At 37.9% G+C, this 25,251-nt stretch overlaps 1 protein-coding gene across 9 annotated transcripts in view; it reads right to left on the bottom strand.

Annotated features, from left to right (window-relative positions):
* Positions 1-367: 367 nt before the first annotated feature.
* The window catches only part of DACH1 (dachshund family transcription factor 1), a 453,297-nt gene continuing 428,413 nt past the window's right edge, over positions 368-25,251 (bottom strand). For all 9 annotated transcript variants that reach the window (XM_075128932.1, XM_075128936.1, XM_048851983.2 and 6 more), the window contains one exon: positions 368-3,097. In XM_075128932.1, coding sequence (XP_074985033.1) covers positions 3,060-3,097 — 38 coding nt within the window. In that variant the 3' untranslated portion in view covers positions 368-3,059. The remainder of the gene's footprint in view (positions 3,098-25,251) is intronic.

Consider the following 25,251-nt stretch of genomic DNA (forward strand, 5'->3'; position numbering starts at 1 on the left):
AATCATGGGAATATCACAATATAAAGGAAAAAGGTACAAATAACAGCTTCATAAACCGAGCAATGTACATAAATAAATCATGTAGATGGGGGCAGTTTGCTTAGCTAGCAAGAAACAAAATATGGAAAATCTGCTTGTTAAACAATAACCACAGAGTGTGCTTTTATGATGTTTTTTCACCACAGTAATTCATATTAGAGATAGAAGCAGTTGCATGTTAAATAAAATCATTCAGCATTGTTCTCCTCGCATTACAAAGAGCTGACTTATGTTGTTTTTAGATGCCTCCCATTAGAAAGTAAATATTCCTCTGATGCTATACGTTTCACAAAATTTAATAAAGATGAACTGTAAATAAAGTCACAGGGAGATTTCAGACAGTTTTATTAGCAGATTGTTGAAAAGAAAAAGAAAATTAAATACAATAACAGTAAACGTGGTTCTCACATTGAAACCAGGCTCAAATAACTAGGCTACCATAGAAAAATTTCCAATTCTTGCATTATGATGTAAAAACAGATTTTTGTACAGATTTTGTACAACAAAATTCGTAATAACCTTTTATCATTTTTAGAAAACTTTAAATATATAGATAAAAATAGACAATTTTCATAGGTCCTACATGAAGATGAGAATGTTCTGTTCCAAGGGCTTGCATAGAGCGCAAATGTGGTTATAATATAGAACAACTAGACATTAATATCTTTAAGATTTCAAAAGCATATAAACAATACCATGAGCACACTTTTTCATCATAATCTATGCAAAAACAAACAAACAAAGAAAGAAAAAACAAAACAAACAAAGAAAAATCCCAGCAACCCAAAACTTGTGTAACTGAAGAGGGGCAAAAGTTCAACTGACAGTTAACATTTCATGAATTGTAATATTTACACCATTTTATTAAGCTCTTAATATCCATCTTATAAATTGTTTCCCCCTTAATCCTTAACATTTCCATTTATGTACCAAGCCAAACACTGAGGCATTCCTAAAGGTCTTGAAAGTATATACTGTAAAACTATTAAACTGACTTACAGGTGACTCTATGCAAGGAGCAGAGCAATGGCAGATGCTACTACATATTTCAGTTGTCGGCTTTAATTCTTTTTCAGATATGAATGATTCTAAAGCTTGCCACAGTCCATCAAAATTTACATCTGTTAACCCTTTAAAGACTGCATATGAAAAAAGTGGTGTACAGAATCTCTGAAGTGTTCAAGCAACTATGAAAGAATCATGATTAAAAAACAATGTTGCTATAAAGTATTTGGTAACAATATTTAACGAAAAATATTGCTCGATATTTCTTTTAAAAAATTACCATGATGTGAACTTGTATATACAACTTTTCTATTGTTAGAAAAGGATTGTGGTGGCCTAAATAAGAGTGTATCAGCATGGCAAGGAAAGACCTACAAACCATCGAAGCACAGAGCTAGAGTTTACAAATCTTTAGATTTTTTTTTTTACTTTGATAAAATAATATCCAATCAGAACTATTTTGTAAAGGAGAATTTTCTTAAGTTAGGCATCTTAGACATTTAAGTTTCTGATATGTTTCCATATAATAAATAACATTTTATATGCATACAGTATGACAGATGAAGAAAGCATAATCACAAAACTTACAGTAACAATGCTGATTCACAAAATCAGTCTTTAAAGGGGTAACTTAAAATTATGCAAAGCAAGGAACGTAATGTAAGTATGTAATAAGCAGTGTGTTGCAGCTTACTTCCAGTTATCAGCACAAAGGTGAAAACACATTGTAGCTTTCATAAAGACAGTGAAAATAACACATAACCACCCTTCCCTAAGATAAGGTGAGGGAAGAACAATAGACTTCAACTGTATCACTCAGCTCTACGTGGTATTGGACTGATACATCAAGTGTTTGTTAGGTTTTCTTTTTAGCAACATTGACGTAATATGACATTAACATATAAAAATATTTCTGACGTTTTGACTCACTGCTCAGCCACAGTCCATTCTTAAATGTGCTGTTTCAGGGCACTAACCAGGGATCAATATACAAATAAAAGTGGCTGATACGGAATTCTGATTCATTACCAGATGCTTAAGATCTCATTCATTAATACTGTGACTCCAGGACAAATATTTACATGCCTGCATGCGTTAAAACTAGAAAGGCGTCTTTCTGACAAACAGGGTGACAAAACATTATCTAAAATGTTCATTTTCCTAAACGCTAGTATTCTACTGCATACATAATACCTTCCTGGTGTGGTTTGTGTTTATATACTGTACACGTGACCAACAGTTTGAATAAGAATCAAAGTCTTTTTTTCCCCATAAACCCCTGCCAGTTTAGAATGAGAAATTATTACTCGTTTTATTTTTTTTTATGTTTATTTTAGGAAAAGAGAACAGTGAAACAGTTTTGCTTACATTCAGCATTTCTTTTCTCTTAGACAAAATTTCATTTTACTTCATGTGGTCTAGCATCCATGTGTTGGTCTCCTGGAAAGCATGTGGAAAAAAAGTCTTTAGAAGAAAACCCACGTTCACAGAGTTTGAAAATTGAATATAACAGTTTTTTTTTTCCTTTTCCTTTTTTTGTCGGAATCCTCTTATGCCCCCATACAAGTTTACTTCTGAGCTGACTTGCTGGTTTAGGTATGACAAAACAGTCTGTAAGTGTAGGTGGATACTGCTGGAAGGATTGTTTGATGTGCTCAAATACAGAATCATCAGAGGAGGACAGAGTTTTCATTCCATTAAAAAGGGAATGCTAGGCCTTGTTCTGACTGGTCTGTAACTTTGTATACAAGGGTCCAATAGCAAAGCTGCAGTTTTTGACTGTAAGAAGAGTGAAACTTGTACATTTACAAACATTCTCTAGGTCTCTGGCTTGAGCCACAGGTGATAACCAATGGAGAACACTCTTGCAGAATGCTTTAAACTTTTGAAGAACATTGATACACAAAGTTAAGGAAGTTGCCTTGAAAACACTTTGTTTTTGTAGAACTTCCAAATAGTGAACGTCTTTCTGCAAAGTTCTTTACCGTAGCACAAATCGCTTCTGCAGGAAAAATTCAGTACATGACGGTAGTTTTCAAATAAAGTCTTCCATCTAAAGAAAAGAAATATTTTCTTTAAATATTCATTCCCATACTGTATCAACGTAAATAACAGTTACTTTGTAAAATGGATAAAATTTCATGCACTATAAAGCTATTTTAAATGAGCAATGTTATCAAGAAAACTGTTGACCTTTCACTGATGTAGCATCACCTATATGAATTCAAAATTAACTCCATCGACAATTACATACAGTTTGCAAGCTTTGGACACTGCAACTAATTCTAATACCTGTAAAGCTTTTATATATGCTGCATTCATATCAATGCACAGAGTAGGAAAGTGGGTGGAGCTTCTGTGCATGTGTTTTTACTGATATACAAACTTAACTGAGTACTACTGAACAGCAATTACTTCCTTCATGGCTACAGAGCAAAAATATTCCTGCATGCAACCACGAGTACTCCCATCACTTAAACGCATAAGCTTATAACTTATGCTTTAGCTGTGTTGTTAAATATACCATGTAATGCGTTGTGCACATTTGTAGCTATTTATATAGAACCCAGGATAGGGTATTTAATCTGTATCAGTGAGCCTTTTCTCCCATAAGTGAGATTAACTAAACCATTACTGTGTTAAAGATGCAATCATATCTCTCAACTTTTACCATCCAACAGAGAAACAGACATTCAAGTGGTGGGGAACCATGAGTAATAAATAATAAATTATTTGAGTCAGTAACACTAGAAATAGAAGCACTGGGATGCATAGAGTCTTCTGCCCAAAAGTATTGTAACCTGATTTATAAGTATAAAGCAAAACCTCCTGCTTTATGAGTTCAAGATGTAAAATATACAGCTCTATGTATATGCATATTTCAAAAGGGGAAATACACAAGCTCATGGGATCATTCTTACTATGATGTCCTGTGTGGTAAAAAGTGCAGGTTCTCTGGCTCTAAACTACTGAGATTAAGGCAAATTGTGCAGCACATTAATCATGCACAATGGATAATTATAAAACACCCAACCTAACCATGAACCTCAGAGCAGTACGCTACACATCTGTATTTGAAGGCACATGCAGCACAGAAGTCCTTTCGGTTCAACCCCAATAGACCAACAAGTATTTGCAACATATTTTTCCAATTCAACCTGGTTAATCTGAATTAGTCTGTAAGGTTCACTTTAGGAAAAATTAAGGTCAACAATTCAGTGCAATGCAGATTTACTGATAACCAATGAAGTCTATTAAATGCTCAGACAATTGCATAAAACACCTGCAACAGTAAAATGATCCTACTATAAATACTGAGAGAAACAAAGAGAAGCTTCCCTGAAGAACAGCTGAAATTATAACACAAATGTAACTGACCATATTCTGTCCTCAATTACACCCCTTCTAACCCCATTGCCAAGCTTCTGTGGTGGCTGCACTCAGTACTAAAGATGTCTAAAGCAGTACTAAAGCTAAGTACCTCTGTAGGAGAATTACTCTATAGTATATACCAGCATTTTTGATCTCTTGAATGAGTGCATGCTAATGAGTGCTAAGCATAACTCCTCAGCCTAAACATTAAGGTAACCTAAATTCAGTGACTTATTTGACTATACTTGGTCTCTACATGTTTTTTAAATAAAAGGTTTAGTTTCAAATATTCTCAATTAAAATATGTCTGTAGGATGCTGAACTCTTCTACCGCTAGCATGAAACAAAGGATATGTAGACAACAGCGGTCCATTTAAAAAAAATCATTGCTTAAGGCTTAAGGCACTGAAGTCGATGGGACATTTTTTAAATGGGAGCAGGAGCAGCCCTTGCATTTTCCATCTAAAGTCAACAAAAGACAATATTGATGAAGGTCTTAAAAAAACTCTGTCTCCTTTACAAAGTCGAACACATATTTGTTTCTAAAACTTGCTACCTTCTAAGATTTGATGGATATGTATGATAAAATATAAACCTCAGTGTTCCTCAACCAGCCTAACAGTGGATCATGAAATGTGACGTTAAATACCTTTATATTGATAATGACCTTAGAATGCTATATGTGAACTAAATATCTGATCTAATCCTATTGTTAGGTTCCTTATAATACACCTATATCCTCCATAAACTTGTTTGACTAATTCTCCTAACAGATGGACAAATATGGCAACCATTAAATATGTCAGCTGTAAAATATATGCCACCTGCCATGGTTACTGTAGATTAGGCACTTTGAAGATTAAATCATGCTTAGTAAGATTTTAACCGTTTCAAGAAATTGCAAAATATTTTATTTATTTTTATAAAATTCATAAAAGGAGGGATAAGATACAAAAATGAACAATATTTTCTTTAGGAACTGCACTTTGAAAAATATAATACCTATGCCAAGGTACTCTTCTCAAGAGACTGCTCATGGTAAACTTACAAGCAGGAGAAAGAGAAGGAGTTTTTGTAGGTTTTATGTTCTTCTCCAAGTACACATGCTGTGCATAGCAAATAACCTCATGAAACTACATGTAAAGAACAAACAGGCAAATCACTCTCCACGTCAGGGACGTGGTGACATCAAACCACAAGAGCAAATGTTGAGTGATCTGTCAGTTGCTACAGCTTCACATTATGATCTAATATAGCTGATCTAATACTGTACTTATATCCTCTTCTCCCCTTTCCTTTCCTCAGATTACCCCCTCACATCCCGCACAGGTCTCACCTCTCCTTTCTCCAAGCTCCTCTCTCTAAGCTCCAACTGAAGTGACTGGAGCCTACCAATGCTGTTATCAAAGTGATCTTGGCCTTATGAAGGTGCTGACAAAATTCCTGTATGGACCCCACTGGAGTGTTATCATTAGTACGGTTTCCTAACTCAGAGGAGCATACCACAAAACCCATAAAACCTGATAGCTTAACAGTGCCTTGCATGTACATTATAGTTTATTGATTTAGTATATGTTGATTTTATATACGGGCAAACAAAGATATTGTGCATATGATTAACACACATATATTATATCCCCCCCGAGACAAATATATAGAAATAAACTCTACCGATTTTGCTTATTGCTCTATGTACATATCTCTAAAGATGGAATGTATTTTTGTCACTATGAATACTGTTTTCACAAGGTACTGCACAACACTAGAGATATGCATGATATAAATACACAGTAATACTTCCCACTCTTAATGTTCAAATATAAAATACAAATTAGGAAAATTGTGATAACTTGCTGAGTAAAAGCACTTATAATTAGCAAAATTTAACTATATTTGAATTGGTCTCCTGTAAATGTCAATGTTCAGCAAGCTTGAGTTACAAAAAGGAGCTTGCACAATGTGAAAGTGCCCACTCTCTTAACACTCATATTTGTTTTTGTTTGTGGGGGATGTGACAGGAGTTATATTCTGGGCAAGGGAGTATTTAATTTTTTTTAAAAAAATATTTTTAATTAAAATGCATCTTGAGGTTTTTTAATAAACACACTCAAATAGTTACAAGGTCAGAAATGTCATGGACAAAAAACAGTTTTGACCTAACACTTGAAAAGGGTGGAGGGTGAAAGGGGGGGGGGGAGTTTGAAGCAATACATATGCATGTATTTGAGAAGTAAACTGGGGAACATTTACATTCACACTTGTGTAATGTGTGTAACATTTAGCTTCTGGGGCTCTAAAAATTTTGCTGGATAAAATGCAACTGTATTACAGTATTATTTCTGTTAACATATGCAACTGTAAAAATGTAAAATCTATACGACATTTCAAGCATAGCTTTGGGTTGCAATGAAAATAAATAAAATAATCCCGCAGTTAAATCAATGTCAAGTAGAATGTAGTGTGCAAAAGAGAATGAACCACTGTTGGGATGAACCACCCAGGCTGTTTGAGACCAGAATCTATTGTGTATTACTGATACTACAGTGATGGCTGCACATTATAGAAATGTGCATATAAAAGAATGACCATCATTATTCTAGTAAAAGTACCCTGCAATCCTGGTTACAGCTGTGGTTTGTGAAAGTCCATGAGTCCACATCCATGGCTCTGGTGCCACACCTGAACTCTGTGGATTACCAATCAGCCAATTACCATCAATAGAGGGCTACCAAGCAAACTCTTTTGTGGTGATAGGATGAAGCCTTTGCAAATGGGTGAAGACTGTTCTGGCTATGGGAGTAGGCAGAAGATATCTACAGCGTTTGACCAGAGAAGACGTAGGATCTATTCCCAGCACTACCACTCATCATCTTTGGACAAGTAATTTCATCTCTCTGCACTTCTGCTTTCGTTTAGTCTTCCTTTTCTTTTTAGATTGCAAAGAATTAGCAGGCAGGGACTGTCTCTTACTGACTCTGTACTGTGCCTAGCACAACAGGTCCCAGACCTTAGTTCAGGTCTCTAGAGAATACCATAATAAAAATAATAAACTAACACATCACCCTGATTCTATTTTAACTGAAATTATAGATTTTTCTAATAGTGCTAAAACAAAATCCATTTGAAGGCCACTTTCTTTAATGGCAATGAAAGAAATGAGCTGAGCTCAGAAAGCAAGCACAAGCTCTTTGCATGCCAAATACTACCATAGAACCACAGGCCCAAACCTTGGCTCTCATTGAAGTCACTGGGACTGTTACATTGAAGTTCAATGGATGCAGGATCAGGGCCATTGCAATTGCATTCTGAATACTTTCAAAAAATGTCAATTTTGATTCTAGCCAGCTGATGTAACTACAATACATTTCTCCCTCTCTCTACAAATAAGGCGGCATGCAGGCAAATGAACTATCACACCAATATAAGTTAATGTAACACACTTGTTGTGACTTAAGAGTCATTATGGTTTTTTTGTCCCCAACATTTTATACACTGCGGTACTAGACTGCAAAACATCATGATCCATCCTCAGTTCAATATATTAAAAGAAATAAAATATTTGTGACATAAACTGGTGCTACTTTTATTTACATAAAAGAAAAGATGCTCACTTGAGCTAAAGAACATAACAAATTTTAATTCCTGTTAGGAAGTAGCTTTATTGAAAATAGCAGCTATTTTCTCAGAAGTTATTTCCAGGGACCTGTAATTTAATGAGGTTTATCCCTTTCAAGGGACAGTTGTACATGCATGCCTGAATGCACACAACCTCTTCAGCCCAGAGCTGATAAAAGCACCAGCAAGCCACAGCTCAAGCACTTTTAAATTATATTACTGTTTGGTTTATTTGCTTTAATAAGATGGGGCAAATGAGAATCACAGTGTACTTCTAACCTTTCATTCAACCTGATGTTTTAATCATTTGGAGGAAGAAGTAATAATAATAAAGAACGGCAAACAAATGGTAATGATTCATGTGATGTTTGACAAGAAGGCAATGGTAAGTCAAAAGAAACACAAACATATTGCAACAGATGGAAAGGATCTGAATCAAATTGTAATTCTTCTTTGAAAAACTTAAAAGGAAGCAGGTAATTAAGGGTGAAATCTAGTTTTGCCTACTCTTCATATATTTTATTTAAAATGCAGACAAAAGAAGATGTATTTACCATAAAAGCAAGAAGGCCCCAAAGTGGGAGTCTGATGGTTTAACCATGGAGAAACCATTTATGATGAGAGTGATGTTCATTCAAAGACCACAAAATCTCACAGAGAGTATAATCCTGGCGTTTCTAAAGTGAGTTCAGTTTATCATATGTGGCTAATTATTAATCTTTACAAAAATAACATGCCTAGAATGGAAAAGACTCCTCCTGGGTACAAGATCATCAATAACACTGAAGCCCTTCTATAGGAATCAGGTGGGGGTCAACTGAGGGAGCTGAGATGCAGGTCGTCACACTACTGCATGCCAATAAGGTGGTCTATACGCTAACCCAAAATGGTTGGTGAGGAGACAGGCAGGTCAAAGATTGATGTGCTGATTACACAGCATGAGTACCCATGCCCTGTCAAGAAAATGGGACTGAGGAAAAGGGGGCAGGGCAGAGTGTAGCCTGCTCAAGAGTTGAGGCTGGTGGATTTTATTCTCCAACCCTCTGAAAAAAATCAATGTTTTCCCAGGTTTTATGCAGAGATCAGAGCTGGCAAAAGGCATAAGTAGACTGAGCAATTGCTTAGGGCCCGGAGCAGCTCAAGGTGGTCCCCTATTAATTATTAGTATGTGTTTTGTCTGGGGAGACCCCAAAATATTTCTGCTTAGGCCCCGCAATGGGCTAGTACAGCCTCTGGCAGAGATAGATTATTTTCACCCAGCATGTTCAATAAACTCATGCAAGCATGAATGTACTTAAACATACTGAGATAAATGCTACCCCAATTTGCCTTCTGTACAATGCCACTGAATTCTATACATTACTTCCAAATTTAGCCCTTTGCATACTGTGAGTAATGACATATTTTTAATTTTTCTCCTCAACATTCACTTACAGGTATCGTTGTGCTACCATTTCATGTAAATATGCAGTGGAGTGAGATTTTCATATTTATCATTTTGAACTAAAGATTTTATGCTTAAGATGTTTAAATTTTGCATCCAAATTGCCAGAGATTAAAATACAAAATGGAAAAATATCCAGTGAGCTGCCTCAGTGTTTGTAGTTTCTTTGAATATTAAAGTGAAATCTCCAGTATTTCAGGATCTTCTCCTTTCAACAGTTTTCCCATATATTTTCATTGTTTATATTTTTTTCAATCACCTCATAATCACATTGGATATTAAGAGAGCAAGCAAAAGGTCAAAAGTCTGATTAGTAAACTAACAATTCCATTAAATATCTGCACATATCTCCTATTATTTAAAGATCATCCAGATGACACAGATCTTGCATTTTAAGTACACAAAAGACCCTGATGTGGCAAAGTGAGAAGTTTGTTTTTTAAAAAGAAGATACAAAGCAATAGTACACTATCTTATTATTGCTTTGTGAACTCGGCTGCAGTTTTTCTGTTTGTATAAGCAGAAGAAAAGGACTTACAGGAAACAGAAATACAAGAGAATTAATTACTTTCAATCACTGAACCTGCATCTCTAGGCACTACATTCTGATCACTTCTCTTAAAAAAACCCCAACACTGAGGAATTCTCTACAAAACCCTGTAATAGCATGAAGTTAATGCTAACTATTATAAGTTTGTGACCCTGCACAGCTTATTGTGATTAACTCACTTTGTGTCACAGTGGAAATAATTCTTATGCTGATCAATTTCACAAAAGTTCTACATGACATATATTAGTCAGATTTAAGTTCCAGATAAACAAATGCCTTACTTGCTATGGTGCTTTCAGAAGTACAAAAGCACAAAGTTATTTTTAGCAGAGCAGCAAGCAATCTTGGACTTGTGACTATTAGATGCTGAAAAGTCTGAGCATCAGAATGGGTCTCTGTCTGAGGCTATGGGTATGTCTATACGACCCGTCGGATTGGCAGGCAGCGATTGATCCAGCAGGGGTCGATTTATCATGTCTAGTCTACACATGATAAATCGACCCCCGAGAGCTCTCCCGTCAACTCCTGTACTCCACCGCCGCTAGAGGCTCAGGTAGAGTCAACGGGGGAGCGGCAGCTTTCGACTCACCACAGTAAAGACACTGCGGTGAGTAGATCTAAGAACGTCAACTTCAGCTACATTACATAGCTGAAGTTGCATAACCTAGATCGATCCCCCCCTTCCCCAGTGTAGATCAGGCCTATGTCTCCACTACTGCGGGATCGATGCTGCTTTGATCTATGCACTGGGAGTTGATTTAGTGGGTCTAGTGAAGACAGCCTTAAGCCATCACCTGCCTTAATAAATCCTATTGCTCCAAAACCTAAGACATAAAAATAGATCTTGAACCAGGTCAGGAGGTGAATGCAGGGCTGGTGGGTTAGTAACAAGGCTGGAGCAAGGTTAGAGTAAACAACAGACAAGGCTGGAGCAAGAACTGGATCAAGAGCAGACTGGAAGCCTAGGGAGTCTGTCACACTGTGAGGTAGCAGGAGGGTTCCTAGCCTAGTTTGTGTTGTTGCACAAACTATCTTGAGGCTCTGGCCAGGTCAGAGAAATACCTGTGCCTGGGAGTCACCTGACCCAGGCCTGGCACAGGGATAGACTACTTCAGCATGCCTGAAGGCTGAGTCACTGCAGGAACTGTTGGAGGGGTGAATCATGGCACCTACTGAGCATCTGGGATCCTCGCACCCACCCACATCAAAAGCCCCTCCCCCAGCCTAAGGGGAAAAGCGATGGAATCCAGAGCTCAAATGAGTTTGGGGGACAACTCTGCTTCTCAAGGCATCCAGGAAGCCAGAGGAAGTCTGCCCAGATACATGACCGAAGGGAGGAGCAAAACAGGCCTCACAGTCGCCGAGCACCTCCTCGTCCAACATCCTCCTTCTGGTATGAGGGATGCCCAGCATCAGGAGAAGGTTGACGAGAAGGTTTTGTGACTTCATGGGGCCATGGATGAGCTGTGGAAAGAGCAGGAGGTGCAGGGAAAAGTGCAGCCAGAACCTAAGGAGAAGGCTCTGGAGGAGCTGGAATAGGAGCTGCAACCTGGCACACTCAAGGTAGAAGTGCGCAAGGGTCTCCTTCACACCACAAAAGGGGCAAATGTCAGGGGAGGGGGGTGAACTGAGCCAGGTACATGCCCATGCTCATGGTTCTGTGGAGAAGCCGCAAACTAATATACCTGGTAGACCAGGGGACCAGGGTGGAATACGGACTGGCCCACCAGGGCTCCTCACCCTCCACTGGTGGTGGGAGTTTCTGCCACTTGGTGTCAGGGTAGGACATGAGGGTCAGGAAGTGAAGGGTATGGAGCATGAGTGCGTATAACTGTTTCCTAGAAACAGTTTGGAAATGGACTGGCTACATGTCACGCAACTGCTTTGGCTGCTCTGGAGGGACAGCCAGGTGGGCTCATGGGGCAGGAGCCCGACGGCATGAGTCATGGTAGCTGAGTGAGAAGCCCTGGTCTGGCTGTGGGTTTGCCTGGTTTGTATCAGGACTCCTGATACTGATTTGGCTTATCTATGGACTCTGACCTCAGTTCTGACCCACAGCCTATCCCTGGACCTGGCTCCAGCACTGCCCTTGGCTCGGACCCAACCCTATGTCCGGCTTCGACCACCACTCATGCCACCAGGTCTGATTGCCTGGAACCACAGCTTGACAACTAACCCCTGGAACTGGTTCCTTCAAAGTAACCAAGCCAATCTAAAAGCGTGTGATGCAATATATAGTAAATACCATTAACACCATTATCTAAGAGAGAAACTACTGTTTTGATAGATTCAAACTACACTCTTTCCTTAACACAAAGAACTGGGGCACCAACAGGATCATTTTCCCGCTTTCTTTCATGCTCATTTATTAGGATGGCATTGAAAATTCTCCATAGGTTGATGCCCATTTCAATAGAATATAGCTATTTAAAGAAGGATTTAACTTTACTGCTTACACTAGCTTTTGTATATCAACTGTGACGCAAGCAACCATATTCTGACATCAATACTACATTAGCACCACTGTTTTCCTGAATTTACAACTATACTTGCTTTCATTTGTGTGCCAACAAATAACTGTCCTATATAAAACATGGAAATAGAGTCACATTAGGTTGTAAAACAGATATATTGCATTGCAGGAAGCTTATGGAAAATCCATTAAGGTTGCATGGGATGTCAAAACATATGTGAAACACGCATGCTGCATTTAGATATTCTGTATGAAAAAAAGCTTATGGAAGACAATAGCAGCAGGCAATCAGCTCCAGAACAAGAGTCAAGGTGACAGAAACCAAACCACAAGTCATGCCCTAAGAAATGAGCAATGAACTAAAGTCACCCATAATCCTGACTACAAAATAGAAACACAAATAGATCTTAATCAAGATCCTGGGGGTCAGCATGCGCGACATAGCTGAAAAACTGGAAAAAACAAAAACAAAAAACAAAGCAGCCCATTAATCCTGATGAAGGCTTCAAATTGAAAGATGTGTGTATGGTTTAACTTGGTAGTCAAGCCATTAAGCAAAGCGTGTTTCTTTTACTGCTATATTGAATGAAAAATTCTACATTTCAAATTGAAGGGAACTATTATTTGTCTCACAAGTGCTAATGCTGACCCAAGTGGGTTGTTTTACAGTTCCTAATGCAGACTGGTTTCCCTGATTGATTGATGCGCTTTCATCTTGGGCACTTCTTTACACACGCACTTCCATACTTCAGTGATAGCTCTACCTTCTTTCCCTGTCCCTTTCCAGTGGCAATACTCTTCAGGGTAGATATTGTAAACATTCCTCTTCTCCTCCATCTCTAGCAACAGCCTAAACTGGCCTCATGACAGAATCAAGTAGCCTTTATGGTAGACCCTACTTCTGTCTCATTTGACTTTGGTGCTGTGTGAGACTTCACTAGTAGTGGTGACCCAGAAAACACAGCACGTCACGAAGCCAAGTTTTTGTACACTGTGTGGCTTCTGAAGCATACTGTATACAGTGGGTTGCTGTTATTGGTGAAGTCCCCAGAACACATGGAAACAGCACCCTTGTACCAGAAAGAACACAATGCCACAATCTGTAAACAAAAGGCTGGGAAGAGAACAGGGCCAGATTAAAGCACAGGCATTCAAGGCCCAGGCCTAAGGCACCAACTCCTGAAGACACATGATTTCATTAGCTTTCTTTCTGTGCGAAAGAACTACCCCTTATAGTGACAGAGCTAGCTGAAACATTTTCCTGCTTGAAAATATGATTTTGTCAAAAGAGAAAATTTTCCACAGGAAAATGTTGGCTTCAATTATTTTTTTTTCTATTTTCCAATCAGAAAAATGAATTGAAAAATTTTGTCCCAAATCAACATTTCAAAAGGAAATGAAAGTTTTTGTTTCTTTTCCATCTTAAATGCTGTTTCATTTTTATTAGGTTTAGGCTGGACATTAGGAAAAACTTCCTAACTGTCAGGTGATTAAACACTGAAATAAATTGCCCAGGGAGGTTGTGGAATATCCATCATTGGAGATTTTTAAGAGAAGATTGGACAAACACCTGTCAGAAATGATCTAGATAATGCTCAGTCCTGCCATCATTGCAGGGGACTGGACTAGATGACCTCTCAAGGACCCTTCCAGTTCTGTGATTCTATGATTTTCCATTTTTTGGTTTCTAGTTTTTCCTTCCTTTGTCTCTCTTTTTTTATTCCCTTCCTCTTTTTTTTCATCACTGTCCAAAGGAGGCGGGGTGGGAGGAAGAGGGGCAAGAAAGATTAGAAAAGTGTGAGAAAAACCAAGTTTTACATTTGTTATTGTTTTCCAACTGGGCAAAGCTTGAAAACTGTAAGAAAAGTGTGGGAAGTGAGTATATCTTAAAATGAAGTAGTCCAACAATGTACCCAAAGGCTGGGAAATGAACTTAACAATGTAAAATTTAAAAGAGCCACCACTCTTTAAATATAAGAAAGGCTTACAGAAAATGATCTACATCTTTATCATGACTTGGCCAAGTCAGACTCAATACAGGAATTATTTCCTGCATTGGATGCTTAGGATTGGGCTGTGGAAATGTTTCTTACATGGGTGAGCCTTAGCCTGATGAGTAGTCTGAATTGAAGCTAATGGGACTATTTGTGTAAGTAAGTTCTCACTAACATAATTAAGGTTTTCGGTCGGATCCATAGTACTTAAAATGGCATAGTTTTGTCCTAGTAGTTACTGTTTTGTGATAATCAGCAGAATATTATAGCACATAAAAAGGCATGAATTTAAACAATGACCTGACTCTCCATTCAATTATATCAGATTTAGATGGTATCCCATCAATGAAGCCAAAATCAGGTACAATTACTGTAATTTTTACTTTGAATTCATCAACATGCAAACATACTGCAAACATAATCACTACAATGACTGTGAATATCTATGTGACAGAGTGAAAAGCGGAAAGAGAGTAAATGATTGCTTCTCTTTATTTTATGTTTGTATTCAATATAGTTTGATTACTTGAAAGGACGTGTAGCCAACACACTGCAGTATGAAACAATATCATGAAAAATACATGTCTCTTAATGCAAGGGTTGCACTGACAGTTTGTCATAGGCAAAATCTGCAAAATCAACAAAGAGGCTAAACAAACAAGTCAAACACTGGACTATCTAATATGGCACTGTATATTTTTAGCAATCTCTATTCTAATGTCATGTACATAAACCAGTACTGTAAATTTTTTGGTTCTGGCTTTATTACACATTTTTTCCAACGTCAGTTCCAACCCTTTGTGATCCATCCTTTATGACTGCCATAACAAAACCGCTATTATGCCATTGCTGTTTTTTCTAAGCTATTAGAAACCACATCACTTTTTAAACAAATAAAGCTGACAAGACTATAATAGAAAACAATGTTCCTTTTACCATTACTGATACACACTTTATGTTTTTCAACTAGGAAAAATAAAACAACATTGCATTATCTTTATATATGCTCCTCTTTCCCCAGATGTCCTTCAGGTGTTATAGAAACCTAGCATCCTCCTTATAAAGAGTCAAAAAGCTAGTTTTTTAAAGCCAGTGGCCTATTCTATACAACAAATTTTCCTCTTTACTGGCCACCTGGCTAGTTCACTGAGAGAAGAATATGTATTATAGATATATTCGGACAGTACATCCTAACTGTAGATGGAATGAGATGCTGGCCGGGTATCCTTCTAAATGCGTTAATTGTAGTTCCACTTCCTTTACACTTTTATTGATTGAATGAGTGATCTTTTTAAAAGGAGCTATATTTTCAAAAGATATAAAGTTACTACTAGAGAGGGGGGTCAAATCAAATCTGTGGGAAAGTCTTAGTACTGGAATAATTTGTATAAGAATATCCACTGCTAAAACGTGTACCTTCTAAAATTAACATGATAGCTTTTGGCATATCTCACTCAGTCAGTCTGAAATGAAGCTTTTCTTTGTATTAATGACTTTAGAGATATTCAAGCATTTGAGTATTTTAATATAAAATACCATGCAAGGGAACTACAGTGTGGGAGAGGAGCGGTGCTGTGTGCTTACCTAAAACAGGTGATGAATATTACAAGAGACATGTAAAAATGTCCTCTCTTGCTCTGTCTCTCCATCATGCTGGCAAGAAAGTGCAATGATGAAGACTCATGAATCAAGGTACCCATGAAGTCATCACCTTTGGATACTTTAAAGTTAAAGGAACAGATTACAGTGGTCCCTTCTGGACTTGAAGTCTATGACTCCTCATCAGGTGTAACTTGGCAAAGCTCTCATCATACTTGGCACTCTCTTAGCACACTTCGACTGATAAAAGAATATACTGGTTAAATGAGGTTTGTCCTAACCTAAGACACACTAGGAGTATCCTTAGAAAAGTGTAGAAAAAGCTTCTCTTTTACAGCCACAAATTTTGAGTTTCTAAACAGATTTTTTTTAATCCATTCACTAATTGTTCGAGGTTTTGCTTGGCTGATAATCTTTGAAATTCTAAGAGCAAAACTCTCTTGTTGCATATGCACTCCATATTTCTTATCCATCAGAACTGAGTGCTGAGCTCCCACTGATGCAATAGAAGTTCTGTGCATGGAATAAATTCAGAGTACACAACAGAGATTGACATGCTGGTTGGATAAGAAAATACTGCCACTGGAATTTAGCACTCGCTGGTTTTACCCAGGCCTAACAAAAAAAAAATCAAATAAGTCGGTTTAGTAAGATTTTCCTATATTGAAATCCATGCCGTCTGGCTTTATTCAAATTAGTACTGTAAACTATTCCCTTTCTAACTCCTACAAAATAGCTCCTGGTATACCCCATACTAGCTGTCAAACAAACCAGTCAATAATTGATTGTTAATAGATATAAATTGCTGTTTTTTGTATCATCTCTGTTTGTCACTTTCTAATCCCTGGGAATCTGATCAGTCATCAAAGAACAAAAGGATTAGTTAAAAATAACAGTTGCATTTCTATAGTGAAATATGGAAGCATTTGTGCTGCCATGGACAGGTCAGCAGATAAAAGCTCTATGCAGCTGGTTCCGGTTATGGTGTAAGTGATTGGTTGAAAAATTAAGAAATCATGCAAAATTATATTATAAATCATCTTATTATTCAGCAGACCCAAAACATGCAGGTACCCTAAACAGCACTTTCCAGTGAAAACTGGCTCTGAACTGAAATCATACAATTATTTCTTTCTGGATTCGAACAAGGACCGTGCTTCTACAGTCTATGCTTGTCACCCCTGGCCTATCACTAACTGTATCCCACAGTCCACTAATTCATACCACCTTGATTTGGGTTTGGATGAGATATGGCCTGTGCATGCACTATTCCCAGAAATAGTGGGATCAGGATCCCATTCAACATAAAGCTATGGCAAAAGGACACAAATACCTATCATGATAAATTTAAAAAAAGTAACCATTTCCCTGGCATTGTAGGCAAGCCAAAACCCAGTAAGCCTCCACTAGCCAGGTTCAACTAACAGATACGTAGGTACATAAGGGAAGGTGAAGAAAAACAGGCAGAAAAAACAGCTACCAAGCCAATCTGTGATACTGGAAAAATTCTCTCCTATCTCCATATTCACATAGACAGCCAGTGGCAAAGCTTAAATTAAATCCAGACCTCCTCACTCCTGGTCTCTCCCTCTAACAAATTCAAATTTTTAAGGGCAAGTTGTTTTCTGAGTTTCAATTACTAATTTACTACAATTTCTTTTTTTCCCCCTTGGATTTTATTATATTTCAAGCATCTATATTGACCCCCTCCACTTTGTTTCCACAAATTTTTGTCCTCTTTTTTATTTGTCTTTGTACTACCCTTTTTGTGTTGTGTGTTCAGCTGCACAGTGTTAAATCCAGGCAAACATTAAAGCTATAGGGTTAATGATCTTTTATTAGCAGAGTTCCAGCAATCTATTCTATGCTAACGATTCATGCTCTAGAACAACTTCCAGCATTCTACAGGTGATCAGATTATAATATGCTGTGTTTAAAGGGTCACATCCTTACACTCAGCAGCAGAGGAGAACGATCATGTATGGGGATTGTTCCTGAAATGACACACAATTCCTAGCAACAGCAGCTGCAGGAAACTGGGTAAAGTTCAGCTACTACAGTCAGTTTCATATTACAGCTGCTCCAATGTTACCAGGCAAGCAATGGAGCACAGACACAACCATGGACATTCTACATGATTCTCCAGTTTATCTGCTGTAAAATATATAGGAGAGAGTGTGTGTGGGGGGGGAGGCGGGGGATAAGAATACCTTGATACCATACACAATTTAAATCACTTAAATCTACCTTTTCTTAATTTCTGCCTCTCCTTTGTCAGTAAGTACAGACGCTTTAAGGTTTCTTTAATAGCTTCTACTTTTGTATTCGTAAAAGACTGATTTTCAATGCATCACCTGTCTGTCATAGGAGTAAAAAAATGCATTTAGACTCATTAATGTGTTTTCAAACTCCTGTGCAGGGATTCAAGCACACAGGGCATATTAAAAAAACGGTGCAAATCTTACTGTGCATTTCCATTGTATAAATTCAGTTTCTTTGTATTCTAAATCCCCAATCATTTGCTTGGTTCAAGTATACTTTTATTATTCCAGTAATACTGTACTTATCCTTGAAAACATGAAACTTCAGTTCACAGATCTTATTATGTACAACGTTAGATTTTGTATAGCAGCAATTTTGTATTGTAACCACACTTTAGTACCACTACCCGCCCCTTCACTATCCCCTGCAATATTAGCTACCTGATACATTACCTTGGGATCTCGGTGGTCCCCTTCTCAAGTAATAGCCTTAACCTTTGTCCCTGAAAGACTAATCATTGCCCTTTTAGATCCAACCCTTTTATAGAAATTGCTTTCTGCAAAGTGCTTCATCACACTTCATCTCCTAACACTTCTCCATTCAGATTTTGCATTAGAACATTAACATTCTTTGCACTGCACAGTCTCACCCTCTGAATTCCCCTCTGTCCTGGATGCTACCTCAGACTTGTTCTCCACAACCTTTACTGTACCTAATTCCTCTGTAACTACTTTTGTCATTTGGTTTATCCCATGTTGTGTCATTAACATTCTCCACAGTAACTCACCCAGCTAGTTTTCCTCTGCTGTTACTGCAGTATTTTATGTATTGTCCTAAATCCCAGCCCTTCTTTCTAAATCAACTATTGGATCTAAATGTAATATCAGAGCTGTTAAGTATCACAAGTGAATGACAATGCTCACAAAAATGCGTATTTGCCTCTTTAGCCCTAATAACAAGAGTAATATATCAAACAAAAAAAGCAAAGAAAACTTGAGATTGCACTCATTGAAAATCCCATGAAAAAAGTGAATATACATTTTCAAATATTAAATGTTGCTGTAATCAAAATGATATAGAATGTATAATAATGAGTTTGTTTTTCAGATGCTATAAGCCTAAAGAGATTTTTTGAATACTTCAATTATAAAAACATTTAAAGCATACAAACTTGTGCAATTTTTATTTTAATGAAGATGAGAAGTTCATTAAAGAAGATAAATATTTCATTAGATGTTAAATAAAACAAAGAGATTTTTTGGCTTCTCTCAGCACAAAATTCCTTTGAAAGATTAATTAATACATGCAAATTATGCAAATTAGACCCATGCAAATATTTTATGAAGACAATTAAGGGAACCATTAATTACTGCTTTTTTTGCTTCAGTGAGATTCATTCATTTAATTTTAATTTCACTTTAACTGTTTTGATGTATAATCTTGCAGCTAAGAACTTTATCTTTCCTGATGGGTCACTTAAACTTATAAATTTCATCAAGTGAGCAGCAACAGAAATCTGTACAGATATTCTCTGGGCTATGTTTAGTATCAAGAGAAATTTTTGACAATGCGCTTCCAGAAACTGGAAAACTGAAAGAGAATGTGAGCTCATTCTTGGACAAGGTTCAACTGCTGGAAAAGCAATTAATTTGCTTTGGCTGTGCTAATATAGGGGAATTAGAAAGTGTGACACAAGACAAATAGAAATAATTAGTTCTCCAAAATGATGTTCTCATTAATATGGTTTGAACACTAGAAATAAAAAACATTATTGTGGCATGTCTGCATTCTGTCCCTAGCCACAGGAGGTAGAATAATGCAAGATACAGCATTTTTAACCTTTATAGTCCATGTGGTAATGGTGTTTATTTTTATTTTTCATGTTGATGTATCTCAAAAAGCATATTATGGACAATCCAGCAGTCCTGCTGAAAGTGCCTAAGGATTGCAGGATCTGGCCCTATGTGTCTAAGCTGTTTTCTGCCTGAGAAAATATGAAGCTCTACATATAATTGACTGGATTTTTAAAAACTATACACTCAAAGTGCTAAACTGAAACCTGGATTTCAATATTATGCATTTAAATCATATTTTATGACATGCAGTACACAATAATGTATAATGTGCTTATACTGTAGCTTAAGCTACTGTGTAAGTGTAACATTATCCTATCAAAAGTTTTTATAATGTCCTCGTCTATATTTGATAACATAAAAGTTTTGTTTTCTTTTTACTTAAACATTAGACATACAGGCATGCATTTGGTACAGTACAGAGAGAAGTAAATTTCTTGCTGCTGTATCCCCTAATGTTTATTCTTATTCAGACCAGGTAAGTGTTTGCTATTATATCAAGTAGTGAAAATGGCTAGTCAGTATTCTTCATAGAAATAGCCCATTACAAAGGCTGTTAAGAACCCTACTTACTGATAACACATATTTCTTGGATCTCTACAGAATTTAAACTTCAAAGTAATGCTACAGTATATGAGAGTTTGTACTCTCAAATTATTATAAGTTGCAGTTTTCCTTCCAATAATTTTCTATGCCTTGCACCTGTTCTGCCACTTCCCCATGAAGGGCATGTGTGTGTATGTGTGTGTCCCACCTAACAATGTTCTCCCATGTGCATATTGTTAATCTGAGGTCAAATATTAAACGGTGATACTCTTGTTTAATTCGGTTTTTCTTTCACGGAACCTGAAAATCTAGAGTGTCTGACTGACATTGGGACCTTTCTGTTAGAATCCAACAGGAGGAGTGGAAGTAGAAATGGGCATGCCTGGTTACTGCTTGACATTAATGTAGGAGCTTCCATTAAGGAGACTGCCTCCAATTATCACACAGTTCTGCCCAGAAAACCTAAGAAAATATTCAGGGCTCATACGATGAAGTCAGCAAAGGGTGTTAAAACCAGTCCTGTCTAAACAGAAGGCTGTCATCAAGGAAACAGTTGCCAAGGGAAGTTGGGAACAAGGACTTTGCCCTGCAGCAGTTACAGGAGAGCATGGATCTGTCTTATACCTCACATAGTCATTTACACCTGTGGAAAGTGGACATAAAACTGCTAACATCCTGATTTGGAAGGTGTTTGTACCTGCTTTTCACACACCTATATGACTTCAGGGCTAGGTGTAAAGAATGAGGCTTTATGTCTTTTATGTTTTCCCTGATGACCGCTGATACTGTTAATTAAATTAGTCTATCATTGCACTAGTAAGCATATTTGTTAAAATGTTTTATTATGCATCTGTGCTAATGAATTCTGTCTAGCCAAAGATCAAAACCAGTGACTCCATCTTCATCCTCCTTGAGATATCAGCCACCTTTGACACTATCAATCACATTATTCTTCTTGAAATCTTGTCCTCCTTTGGCTTTCATAACTCTGTCTTCTCCTGGTCATCCTCCAACCTCTAATCACTCCTTCAGCATATCCTTCAGAGGATCCTCCTTAGCCCCTTTTGGGAGGGAATTTCCACAGGGCTATGTCCCCTTCTCTTCTCCCTCTACACCTTATCTCTGGGTAATCTCATCAGCAAACACAAATTCAATTACCATATCTATGCTGACTTTTCACTTATCTACCTCTCTACTCCAGACCTGTCTCCTTCTGTCCACATGAAAATCTTGGCTGGTCTCTCTTGGTCATCTAGTCCTCTGCTCAAGCTCCACATGGTTAAAACAGAGCTCTTAACTCCCCCAAAATCCTCCCTCCTACCATCTTTCTTGATCATTGTGGACAGCACAACTATCTTGCCTGTCACTCAGACCTGTAACCTAGGCATCATCTTCTACTCAAATTTCCCTCTATGTCTTAATATCCAGGCTATGTCTAAATTTTGAAGATTCTTTGCTCATAACTTCTCTAAGATGTGGCCTTTCCTATCCCTTCACGCTGCTAAGCCTTGTCTAAGCTCTCAAAACTGCAATATTTTTTCTCTCAAGCCTTGACAAATGCAATCTGGTCCCCTTGAAAATGATGCTGCAAAGATAATTTCCTAGCCTGTCACTCTGACCATGTCACTGTCTCTTTTCATCCCTCCATTGATTCCCCCTCCTCTATCACATCATAAATAATGACTTGTCTTCACATTCAAGGCCATTCATGGCCTTTATCATTCTACCTATTCCCTCATTCACTATTGAGATGTCAGTTCCAACTTCCAATTGGCCCATCGTGTCAGCCTCCATCACTCCCACTTGTTAAATTTTCAAACAAGCACCTTTGTGCTTTCTACAGCGCTGCCCCCCATGCTTGAGAGAATCTTCCTGTGAACATCTGAAAAACTAACACATCCTCCTCCTTCAAAACCCTCAGGTGCTGTAATGCCGATAAAACACATGACAACAACTGGGCTGCTAGTGCACTTATACCACAGAGTCATGCTGACCAATACAGTCTCATTGTTTCCCTGTACTTCCCTATCTTTCTGTCTTTACCCATCCGTTGTCTCTTATCTTATACATAGATAGTAAGTTCTCTGAAGCAGGGACCATCTTTTGCTCTCTATTTGTACAATGCTTAGCACAACAGGGTTCTGGTCCATGACTGGGGCTCCTAGGCAGTATGGTGCCACCTATAAATAACAATAATCATAAGTGGTAATATAAATATGGGTAATCAAGCAATTTTAATGGACAAATCCTGCATAGAGAACTGAGCCAGAAGGCTGCCATAGAGGAACTGCACATAAAGGAGCTAGAAAAAAAAGAATGCCTTATCCTGGGGAAACCATACAATACAGTATATTGTGAACTCTCAATTCTTCTAACCTTTGTCCTGATTATCATCAACAAAGCAAAGATATTATATCCACCACTTTGGCACCTAAATACCTAAAAGAGTTTAAGATGAAAATAGACAAATATATTTTTGTTGTTCTTTCTGCAAGTACATAGACAAATATTTATAGGGGAAAGCTAAATTGCAAAGATGGGGTTCCCATTTCGTCTTATTATCATAAGATCCACAATAATTCTCAGCTCTTGAGGGAGTTCCACATCTGCAGACTGTTAGGATATAGATATTCAGGCCTGTCTGTAAAGGCCTGTACTTTAAGAATTTAGGTGTATTCTTACCTCTTGGCTAGTTAGAGGTATAAAAGAAAGAATCAAAATCACTGTCTGACAGTGTAAGGTCCTTTTTCTTACTGTGACAGTCTGAGGCCCTGTTCTTAGGCTAAGGCCTTTGGCTAAGCGACAGAGGCAGCCATAAGCTGGGAAGTGAATGGTCACATCCTCACATTCCAAACTAGTCACATTGAAATCAGGTGCTATTGGGCTGTTAGGAATACAATCCTGTCCTGATAGTGCCTATCACCTCCAGAGAAAGGGAAGTGCCTAGAAGATGTAAAAGGAAATTTAGGTTGATAGTTTTCTGTCTGGTAAGAACTCACTTTTCAATAGACACAGCTGGGAAACTCTTATGTCTTTACAGATGTAGTTGTGAAATCCTCACTTCTGTATTGTTTTGTCATTATAGTTCCCACTTTGCTATTGTTTATTGGCATGGTCTCTGTCTGGTTCTGTGATTGTTTCTGTCTGCTGTATAATTAATTTTGCTGGGTGTAAACTAATTAAGGTGGTGGGATATAATTGGTTAGCTAATCATGTTACAATATGTTAGGATTGGTTAGTTAAATTTCAGTAGAATGATTGGTTAAGGTATAGCTAAGAATATTATTATATAAATTAGGGGCAAAAAGGAAGTAAGTTGGGATTCGAAAATAAGGAAAAAGGAACTTGTATTTAAGCTTGCTGGAAGTTCACCCCAATAAACATCGAATTGTTTGCACCTTCGGACTTCGGGTATTGTTGCTCTCTGTTCATGCGAGAAGGACCAGGGAAGTGGGAGAGTGAAGGAATAAGCTCTCTAACAAAGACAAGCTAGCAAGACAGCTCCATTCTAGGGACTCAGATGGCTCTGATGTTGAAGTAGGACTTTACTCAGTGCAAGAGGCAGTCTTTAGAGGTAGCTTTGACCCAGTCCCATTGAGGGCCTTAATGATCAGGACCAGGATTTTGAATTTGATCCAGTATTCAGTGGAGAGCCAGTATAGTGTGGGAAGCATCAAGGCAATATGCATTGCTGAGAGGGTGGGCTGCCAATTGAACTAGCTGGAGCTTTTTCAAGGATTTTGTGTTCATTCCCAGATACTGTGAATATGTTGCAGTAGTCAAGTCTGCAAGTGACAAATGCGTGGATCCTGTGACCATGTCTTGATACATTAGGAGCCTTCTAGCCAGCTATGGGAGAAAGAAAAGGTTTATATCAGCCATGGTTATCTATGTATACAGCAGCAGTGAGTAATCTGGGAGGCCATTTGCTGTTTTGACAATTAGAGGGCACGTTCCCTAAACAGGAGACACTAGAAAATTCCTCAAAACATTCCCTTCATCCTGCCAACTATCTGGATTTAGTTTCAGCCAGTTTCTCTTCATCCAGTCACTGGCCTTGCCCAGGCATCTGGACAAGTGAAGGCTACCTGCAGTACATATAAAGAATGGAGGTGGGTGTTGTCTGCTTACTGCTGGCATTTGAGTCCATGTTGTTTCACAGTCTCTTCCAAGAATTTTACATAGCTGAAGAGAGGGGATGAAGATGTAGCCTGGCTCTCTACAGGTGAGATCCCTGGGTCTGCAGGTGCAGCTGTTCACCCCAACCTTCTGAGATTAGGAAGGATCCAAGCCAATTCAGGATGCTTCCACTGAACCCTGGTAAGTCTCAGACATGTGAACAGCTTTTCATGACTCACTGTTGAATGCTAATGAGAGACGTAGGACCATGAAAAAGGATGCTGTCCCACATCTAGGACAAGGAGATAGTCATCCATCAGTATGACCACTGTCATTTCAGAGTCACTGTCTGGTCTAAAAATTGATCATGAGAATTCAAG

Source organism: Caretta caretta, chromosome 1, assembly GCF_965140235.1.
Source record: "Caretta caretta isolate rCarCar2 chromosome 1, rCarCar1.hap1, whole genome shotgun sequence".
Taxonomy (NCBI): domain Eukaryota; kingdom Metazoa; phylum Chordata; order Testudines; family Cheloniidae; genus Caretta; species Caretta caretta.